At 35.6% G+C, this 10,175-nt stretch overlaps 1 protein-coding gene across 2 annotated transcripts; it reads left to right on the top strand.

Annotated features, from left to right (window-relative positions):
• Positions 1–1,059: 1,059 nt before the first annotated feature.
• LOC107605215 (polyadenylate-binding protein-interacting protein 12) lies at positions 1,060–6,372 on the top strand. Of its 2 annotated transcripts, XM_016307004.3 has the most exons (12): positions 1,060–1,282; positions 1,442–1,490; positions 1,653–2,330; positions 2,453–2,566; positions 2,681–2,725; positions 2,818–2,890; positions 2,973–3,085; positions 3,234–3,293; positions 3,404–3,451; positions 3,536–3,604; positions 5,831–5,892; positions 5,981–6,372. In XM_016307004.3, the coding sequence occupies exons 3-12, from the start codon at positions 1,773–1,775 to the stop codon at positions 6,036–6,038; spliced, it is 1,200 nt and encodes a 399-aa protein (XP_016162490.1). In that variant the 5' UTR covers positions 1,060–1,282; positions 1,442–1,490; positions 1,653–1,772; the 3' UTR covers positions 6,039–6,372. The 2 variants fall into 2 exon arrangements, with proteins under 2 accessions (XP_016162490.1, XP_020960730.1); XM_021105071.2 differs by having other exon boundaries at positions 1,073–1,490.
• The last annotated feature ends 3,803 nt before the right edge of the window (positions 6,373–10,175 follow it).

The raw sequence follows: 10,175 nt of genomic DNA, 5'->3' as shown, positions 1-10,175 counted from the left end.
CATGACCCGGATAAAGCCTTTCTTAGCCCACTGCACCCATCGGTCTATAGCTTGGAGATTAACCAGTTTTTCAAGAGACTTGACAATCAAGGAGAACTTCCATGGTCGACACCATTCTTCATATTCTTCTAGAGACACCTCAGTGTTAGGCTTTGGATTGAAGGAGTCTGATTCTCTATATTTATATCCATGGAGTCGAATTCAGCGATATAGTCTTCTGCCATAAGTTCAACAATTTTATCCGGATTTAATTTTTCAGATTTATTGTTGACTACCATGTCACGATATGATTTGTTCTGCTGTTGGCCAGTTTCTAGGACAATAATGTCCCTAATATGCTGATTGGTTATAGGAGCTTCATCTGACTCCATCTCTATTTTTGTAGACTTGTCCTCTATGTCTTTCATGAATCTTCATACTAATTAGCCCCATTCATCTTTATTTTTTTTGTGCTCCTCGTGATGAAATCCTCTTTTTCCGGCGATCTTTTGTCGACTTCAATAGATTGATTTTCGGTGTTTATAGGGAGAGAGAAACAAAGATATATTATTTTTTTTGTCTTTAAATCTTGGGTCCTCCTACAAATAAAAAAAGTTATTATTTATATAAAAAATAAAAAATATTATTTATATATTAAAATTAATTATTATATAATTATATATAAATATATATTTTATTTAATTTATTTTTAATATATATTTTATATTTTAATATATTTTATATTAATAACTAATTTTAATAGATAATTTTAATATATTATTTATAAAGACAGCTTAAATTAGTAACATAAACTATTTTCATAAATTATTTAGATGATTTTTGAATTATAAAAAGATGTTTTATCACTTAAAAAGAAATAATAAAAATTATTAAAAATTATTATTTTTAATTATTAATTTAATAATTTAATAATATATTTTATTTTATATTTTTAAATATTAATAATTAAAAATAATAAATTTTCATCGTGGTTGGATTTTTTTGTCACTCGAACAAAAGGTCAGACAGCAAAGGAGTATTTAATAAAATAAAATAAAATACAATATAATATTGAGGTCCATAATAACTCTTTGTTTCACACATACATATGCATTGATATGTGCATCATTCATGATTCATCATCAAACGTAGTCGTTCTCAGCAACACGGTCCAAAAAGTCAGTGCAGCGAAAACGGACGATCCGAAGAAGAATACTGAATACCCTTTTTCATTTCTCTCTCTCTCTCTCTCTCTCTCTAGAATAATCTTCTTCTTCTACCATTTCTCACTAATAACTCATCAGTAAGACAAACCTCGTTTTCTACATTTCACCATTTTTCTCTTCAATTCACTCTCACACAACCTTTTCTCTCTTCAGTAAATATAACGCTTTATTATTTTTATTTTCTTATTATTTTTCACTCTCTTGTTTTTGTATTTTATGTACTCGGCGATCTTCAGGATCAGCTTGATCTTAATATAAATGGGAATCTTCTAGAACAAAACCCAGGTATCCCTTGTCTTTTTGTTCCAAATGCTGTTTTATTTTTTTGATTTTTTTTTCTGATTTAAAATTCGTTAACTTTCTTATATTTTGGTCTCGGTTTAGCTAAATCTCTTGACAATTCTCATGTGATCATTTTCTTTTTTGTCGTTCCTGTTTTGGTTTCAGAGGAAAAAAAGAAATTGAAGACCTGAAACTCTGACAGGTGAAATAAAGAATAAATAAAAAAAGATAAAACTCTTTTTTTTATTCCTCTCCCCAGTTTTTTGTTGTTTCTGTTATTGGATTATGGCTGTTGCTGAGAATGCCGGGGCCAAAATCGGTGCTTCAAGTGAAGATTTGGAAAAAAGTGTAGTGTCATCTGACTCAAATGCCCCAAACGAAGAACTGGAGAATCCGAAACCCCGAAATGGTTCTGTTGGAAACGGTGTAGAGACCGATCAGAATCTCAACGGTGTTGATGGCGTTGCAGCCACTGTCTCAGTCCCTAACGGCAATCACAAACCCCAAATGGGTCAGATGCAAAATGGTTTGGACACAAACGGTGGTGGTGTCCAGGGGCAGCAGGTTGTGGCGAACAATGGTGGCGGCGGAGGTGGGTTCAAGATGGGCCATCAGATAGGTAATGGAGTGATGAATGGAGGAGAGGACGGCGAGAGCTTCAAACGCGAAATGAGGGATTTGGCTGAGCTCTTGTCAAAGTTGAACCCTATGGCTGAGGAGTTTGTGCCCTCTTCACTTGCAAAGAATCATGGGTACTTGCCCGGAGCTGGAGGGTTCGGTTTCCCTAACAATTTGCTACTTCCTGCAAATTTTGGCAATGCTAATGGACAGCCTAATAGAAGGGTATGAATAGAATTTTGGTTGTTTTGTAATGTTTCTTTAGAACATTATATTGGTTATGAAACTATGCTTCTAGCATAGAGGTTTGTTTCACTATGGTTTATTAAGATACTAACATGTTGCAGAGAAAGAATGGCTACAATAACCAGGGGAAGCAAAGAGCAAATCATAAAATAGAAATGGAGAGACGGGAAGAGATGATTAGGAGGACTGTTTATGTCTCCGATATTGATCAACAAGTGAGATTAGAACTCTATTTGTCTTGTGGATTCTCTTGTTTTAACTAGCTTGCAATGATTGTCGGGTGAGGGTGGTTGTTTTATGGCTTTGTTTTACCCGTTGTTTGTAATTAGGTCACTGAAGAGCAACTGGCAGCTCTCTTTCTTAACTGTGGCCAGGTAAATGTTTTGTTTTGTATAATAATGTGTTTTTTCATTCGCGATAATGGAGGACCATGCTAGTGAAATAACTCATTTTTCATGGTGTGAAGGTCGTTGATTGCCGTGTATGCGGGGATCCAAATTCTATTCTTCGTTTTGCCTTCATTGAGTTTACGGATGAAGGTAAGACATAATTGACAAATATGTTTGCTTCATATGGTGCAAATATAGACATTTCACTGTACTTACAGTCCTATTCCCACAGATGGTGCAAGAGCTGCTTTGAACTTGTCTGGCACCATGCTTGGATATTACCCGGTGAGAGTGCTGCCATCTAAAACTGCCATTGCACCTGTTAATCCGTCATATTTGCCCAGGGTAAGTTTTTCGTTGAAATGACTAACACGTGATTTTTAGATTGGCATTTAAAGCTATTTAAGATATTGAGAGTCACGTGAAGATGATCGAATGAGCTAACAATCTCTCCTTTCCTATATTGGATTTGTAATGGTTTTATACTTTTCAGTCTGAAGATGAAAGGGAGATGTGCTCAAGAACTATTTATTGCACAAATATTGACAAAAAGGTAGTTTAAGGTTTAACCTTGTCTTATTATCTTGATAAGAACAATTAATCAGTCTTTGCTTTAAATGTGGCTCATAATTCTTGAATTTTCTATTGTTGTTATTAATGCAGGTTACTCAAGCTGACGTTAAACTCTTCTTTGAATCTCTTTGTGGAGAGGTTTGTAGATTTTCACCGCAACATGCTTATTTGTTTTTGGTTCAATTATCTTATGATTTATATGATTTTGGTATATTTATCTAGGTTCAACGCTTGAGGCTTCTTGGGGATTACCATCATTCGACTCGAATTGCATTTGTCGAGTTCACAATAGTAATTACTCGTTTACTTCTTGATTTCTATGTTTTACATTTTATTCAAATTATAACTCTTTAACATTGAAAGTTGTTGGCGTTGCATTTATCATAGTGGAATGCTACCCTTTTTTTTTCTCTCTCTTTCTCTAAAATTGGATTCTCTTTGTGCTGCAATATTTGATATCTCCTTTCGTTATTTCTTTGCCCAAACTCCTTTTTTCTCAAAATAATCATTTTTCCAGCATATGAATGACTAAAATGACTTAACATTGCTTTTATATGTATATATATGAATATGATACATGATAACCTTAACATTATAAGACTTGAATTACTTACACCACTCAGTAAATTTATATCAAATATATTTTTTGTCAATCCAATTTTTGACGTAGAATTATCTATCATGTGCCTTTTTTTGTCAAAAAATGGAAAACCGGTTTTTTTTGGGGGGGGGGGGGGGACTAGCTCTTGGTTTTTATATGTTTTGAAATATATATTGTCTTGATACATAATAAATGTATTGAACAATATCATATTGATATAATTTTTGTTGGCACTCTTTTGACAGTTAATGTGAAACTTAATGAGAATGATCAATATGATGTAAACTTCGATTCAATAGTAGATTTCATGAGAAGCACATAAAGTTATTTATTGGTGCAACTTTGTTACAATTTTCTGCATATTATCTGTAATCTAGGCTTACAGAATTTGTCAGTTGCTTGTTTGTGACCGCTTGCTTTTCTATACGTGTGATAGAGATTGAAAATTAGACCTTTGATGTCCATGCAGTCGACATAAGTAGTGGTGTAACTGTGTAAGGTGTCATTAGAGCTACCACAGAATAGAAGAGAGATTGGGAGTTGGCGAAATTAATAATGTGCTATGCAAAAGGTTTCAAGAGGTATAGATGGTCTGGTCTGTCACTATGGCATTTCCCTTATTCTAAGATAACAAATAGATAAGCATAGTGTTACTTTATTACTCATTATACTGTGTTTACTGTGCTTCAGTATGATGCTTTGGTGAAATTTAACTCTGGGCCATGAAAGAATGGTGCCAATTAGTCTTACTTCACAATAATCTGTTTTAAAGGATGAACCAATTTGAGCAGACAGATTTCACGGAAGTGTGGGAATTGCACTGTAAAGCAACTATCCCCGCCGTCCATCTGCACAAAGTTTATTTTATGAATAGGCTTATATTTATGTCTTGTTGTTTGCTTAGTCAGAGCTGATCTTTAGTTGCTTGCATATTGGTTCGATATTGTTGCTTGCCCAATGAGGTTTTTTTTTGGTTTCATCCCTATCTTGTTTCTACAATGATCAAAATTTTTCTTCTTGCACCATAATAATTTAAATGCATTAAAGCTCCCACTCATCAAAATGGTTCTTCTCTTACCTTTCTCTTTAGGTTCCTTTTATCATCTAGGCTTTGTACGGCTCAACTTACATTTTTTCCCCCCACGTATGATGCATCTTTGGAGTTGGATTTTGTTTCTCGCTTGGGTGTTCTTGGCCTATTTGTCCCTAGTCAATGTAGTATGTGCATAAAGATTGTAAGCTTTATATCACTGATATTGTTTAAATGTAAGTATATAACATCATTTATGTGCTTCAGTCTAAGTGTCTAACAATTGAAATTTTCTGGACAAGTGATTCATGGCATGGTATTGCAGTCTCTATGATGAAGTGATGTAGAGTACAATCTTTGTTGTCTCTAATTCTTATAAATAAGAAAGATAAATTTCAGCACAAGATAAGGATGCCTATACATTGTCCACTCTTGAATCCTAAAGGGTTCTTATTTGAGGGGACATGTTAACACATAGTCATTTATATTTCTCTGTCAAATACCTTCAGCTTTTTGAAAAGGATGGCTGAAATTATCACTTGATTTGCTTTTCTATTTCTTGGTTTAAATAGTTCCATGTTGTAGTTTAGAGAAGCACCAGTTGTCAAAAAGGATTGGAATCTCAATGATGCCAGTAGATTAGTTCAGGGTAATCCAATAGCTAGAGGTAGAGAAAAACTCATCAAAACTATAGATGAAACTAATAAAGAAGATTGTGGACACGACAGCAATATTTGATCAATGTAATTTGTCTCATCCAGTGGCACAATGCTTAGGTGTTGTTATTGTAGTAGTATTTCCATGTGGTTGCAGCTAAAAATTAACTCCTTTCTTTCAAATACGGATTGTTATTTGACTGTCTAATGATTTTCCGTCATATTCGCAGGCTGAAAGTGCAATTGCTGCTCTGAACTGCAGTGGTGTGATTTTGGGTACGCTGCCGATAAGGTTCGATTAACAGACTAACCTTAATTTTATCCATAAACTCTTGATCTCCTTTCATATTACTTAAACTATTTTTATGTTTAATATGCAGGGTAAGTCCATCGAAGACACCAGTCCGTTCTCGGGCACCTCGTGGCTCAGTGCATTGACTCATCACTCATCATTCCATGTCTTTTGGTGTTCATTGCTGCTCAGATATCTTTACATATATACATACAACAAATATTTCCTAAGGTACCTGTGGCGATTAGTTGTGGTTAAAGTCCGGCGTTATGCTATCCTTGTTTCCTGCTTGGGAGTTATGGATATTGTGTTTAGTTCGTAGAGTTGGATGGGGCCTCAAGAGGATCTTAATGGCTTAATTTATGACAATGTGACTGTTTATCTCGAAATGAGACACTTTTGTTGTTCGAAGTTCCTCGCGCACTGGAATTTCTTGAAAAAGAAACTAGTTACAAGGCTTTGTTCCTCGTTAGCGGTTAATGTGGTTACCACAATCTTTTTTGGAGTTTTTTTTTTTTTTAATTTCATTTCTTTCCTGTATGCTAGTGTTTTACCCCTTTGTCTACATTAAATTAGTTAATTAGCTTATCCCTCTGTTGGTTGCTTTCCTATATTGCATGGTATTTCATGCCTCTACTTGGATAGATGTTACCAATAGAAATCAGTCAAAGTGGTAGGTATATTTCTTAGTAAGTTTCAACTTGAGTTTCAGAAATGGAAAAACGTTGTGTTTGGAGACGCCTACCCGGCTACCCGTCTTCATAGGACTTAGTTCAAGTTGTTGGGTTGGGTTAGTCAGGTTCTTATAACCTGGATATTTGATAGTTCAATTGGGGACCAAATGAAAAAGATAGATTGTCTCTTTTTTGTGTTGAAACCTTGGGATTTATCACACCTCTCACCATAGGACAGAGGCATATAGCTAATATGAATATACAAGATAAGTTATTCTTCTATCAGTACTTTTATAAGCAGTGCTATTTGTTATGAACTATTTAGTGGAAACCATGTATGGCATAAGTGTGCATAATTGAGTTTGTTGAAAGTAGCAGTAATAATGGGTTGAGCAGTAAATGAAACCTATTGCCTCATTAGACCTAGTTGGGATTGTGAGGTTTCATACCAAAGTCAAAGTGTGTTATTTGACTTATTTCTACATGTATATTGTATAGCTCATGCGTTTCTTTCGGATACGCTAGGATGCATTTGATAATAGAGATAGAAAGATAGAAAATTTGTGTCTTTTCTATGCAGAGTTTAGAGAGAAGTACAACATTTGTATCCCAGGATCCTAAGATGTATAATTGTCTTGAAATTTAAACACATTTTTTTTAATCTATCTATCTATCCATGTGTCTTTGTTTTTATGTGTTTGAGGTTTAGGGATTAGGATGTATGACAATGAAAAAACTTGTAAAAATGAAGCGATGGAGTTAAAATTACAGAACACCACCACACAACAGCAAATACAACTGCCACAACTACCACCACCACCATCACCAGAGAACAACGAATACAGTTGCATCCGTAATCGCCATTATCATTGTCACCACCATCATCATCACTACACCAGGAAAAAAATCCTAAATTTATAAAATGAAAGAAATATAAATTTAGAAAAGGAGAAGATAAGTTGGCCACCACTATTGCCATTATAAGTGCATTGTTCGGAGGGAGCAGTGGGATTATGCTGTGTGTGGTTCAAGAGGGCGTGGCCACCAACAATCCTGCATAGGGTTAGGAGGGTGGATGCAAGATCGGTGTCGGGAATAATGGTGGGGGAGAACAAGAGGAGTGTGGACAGAAACATGTTCATCAATTTTTAGATGGGGATTTGTTTATGGCATTGGAGTTGTGTTTGGGGTGGCAATGGCATTGGATTTGTTTTTGGCATTGGATTTGTTTGGGGATGGAAAATGATAAAAGCGAAAATAAATTTCGACTAATATTTAACCAACAAAAAATTGACAAAAGGATAAAATTAAAGGTCAAAACTTACGTACAGCTATTTTCAAATAAAATTAATAACTAAAAATTATTAGATATGAAAAAATATTTATATTAGAATTAAATATCCAAAGTGATAACTATCAATTTTTTTCATATAAATTAGTCCTTATAAGGAATGTAATAAACAAGCCTTTGTAATTTTAAAATGCTCGATATAAAAAATGAATTAGTCATTTATTACTTAAATTTTTAGACAATTTAATTTGTTTATTAAGATTTTTTTTATATATAAAAAACCCAATTTATCATGTTTTAAAAATCGTAGAATTAAATCTTTTCATTTTTCTAGGAAGTAATGTCTGAAATTTTAGAGGAACTAATTTGATGTTTAGGTGCGAATCTCTTTTATGAGATCTTTGTTGCTTCAGGTTTAGTTGATTAGGTTTTTGACTTTCTGTTAACATTATTCTATGGAGATAAAAAATTAATCTAATACAATTTTTTAATACATTTCTAAAAAAAATTTTAAATATTGATGTATTTTTAGAGATTTTTTATTTAAATAAATAAAATAAAAGTAATAATTATCGAAATAAATAATTTTAAAAATATTTACCGTTTTACATTCTCTAGTCGTATCTCGTTTACACTGTGAATGAGATATGACACGTCAGCCGAACCATGTCTATCTCGTTTACACTATAAACGAGATAAGGTTGTACTGCACCTATAAGTATAAGTTGTTTACAGCGTGTCTCTGGGTCCCATTTTGACTTAGTCAACCTCTTTCTCCCCTCTTTTTACTCTTTTTTTTTACCATATTTGAGACTGATACGGTGATGGCATACTAGGCGGGGAATGACGGGGACATCAATAGACTGAACGAGACGTCGCATTACGCCGGGGCGGCCGACTTCGAGGTTAGTTACGTTTTGTTCGGTTAATCTAAGTATGTGGACATTGTTAAGGTAGTCCCGTAGTGACAAGCACTGAGTAAAATGCTTTAGGAATTAGTCTGTAGGATAAATTTAGAATTGTATTTGCTTGTGTAAGATTGTTATGACTTAATTAAGATTTGCTTACTGACATATGTAATTTAAAGACATGTGTAGACTAGAGACATGAAAGTATGTTCTTAAGTAGAAGTAGCTCTATGTTCTTAAGTAGAGTACAAAAATTTATGATTATCTCTTTATAAATTAAAATATTTTTTTTATTCCGCAGGGGCCTCGCCTTCTACTGCCTCGGCGAGTCAGCCATACCCTTCCTCCATCGGATGCCATCGTCCCGTTTTGGCTGAGGCCGGATTCGGCGACACGGTGCCCCTCAGGGACTTCACTTTTGACAATTCCCTGATTTCGGCACTCGTTGAGCGATGACGTCCGGAGACGCACACGTTTCATCTCCCGTGGGGTGAGGTCACTATCACCCTGCAGGACGTGGCATACCACCTAGGCCTACGCGCACACGGGAACCTCGTTGGGGGTGCCTTCGTGACTTCGGTAGGTAGTACGGCATGGAGACGTGGGCCATGGTGGAGCAGCTGCTTGGTGCCAGGCCTCCGGTGGCGGCATAGCAGGCTGCGCAGAGGAAGGAGTCCTTCACGTTGAAGCTGGTGTGGTTGCATGATCGTGTCTGCCAGATGCCCCCGACCGACGACCCGGAGACCCTCCGACAGTATGCCCGATGCTATATTATGTTACTGATCGGAGGGTATCTGTTGACAGACAAGTCCAACAACCTGGTGCACATACGTTGGCTACCGCTTCTCCGGGACTTCGCAGAGTATAGGGCGTTATCTTGGGGCTCGGCTGTGCTGGCCTGGACATACCAGTCACTCTGTTTGGCGGCAGAGTGAGGCGTCACGGACATCGCCGGTTGCACTCCGATTTTGATGAGCTAGATTTATTAGAGATTTCCTCAGTGGTGTCTACCAAATAAAGGAATCTACTAGTATCCGCTAGCTGCGAGGTAACCAAATATTATTTTTGTATTTGCATTAAATGTTGTTGTCAATTCATATGGTTTGTTACTTAACGAATCATATATATCTCCGTTACTGTTAGGTTGGTTGGATTGCAGCAGCAGAGTAGGGATCAGCATCAGGCTAGGGTCCTGCATTGGATGGTTTCGATCGACTGGTTACGGTTTGATGAGGTTAGTCATGAAATAAAATATATTGTGATTTTAAATACTTGCTGTGTTGTATTACGGTATACTTTTGACAGTTAGATAGATAGTGTATGGTTACTGATGTCGGACATATTTTTTATTCAGTTTGCATGGAGAGTCTATGATCTCTGTACCCGCACTGGTTCCGTGAGGAGGAGGAG

This window comes from Arachis ipaensis, chromosome B6 (assembly GCF_059453495.1).
Source record: "Arachis ipaensis isolate K30076 ecotype BB chromosome B6, ASM5945349v1, whole genome shotgun sequence".
Classification (NCBI taxonomy): domain Eukaryota; kingdom Viridiplantae; phylum Streptophyta; class Magnoliopsida; order Fabales; family Fabaceae; genus Arachis; species Arachis ipaensis.
Note: the sequence above shows the minus strand (reverse complement) of the source record. Positions and strands in the feature narration are given on the sequence as shown.

Coding starts and splice junctions, on each gene's coding strand:
- LOC107605215 (XM_016307004.3), top strand. CDS start 1,773: ATGGCTGTTGCTGAGAATGCCGGGGCCAAAATCGGTGCTTCAAGTGAA. Junction 2,331..2,452: donor ATGGACAGCCTAATAGAAGG/GTATGAATAGAA, acceptor AACATGTTGCAG/AGAAAGAATGGCTACAATAA. Junction 2,726..2,817: donor TCTTTCTTAACTGTGGCCAG/GTAAATGTTTTG, acceptor CATGGTGTGAAG/GTCGTTGATTGCCGTGTATG.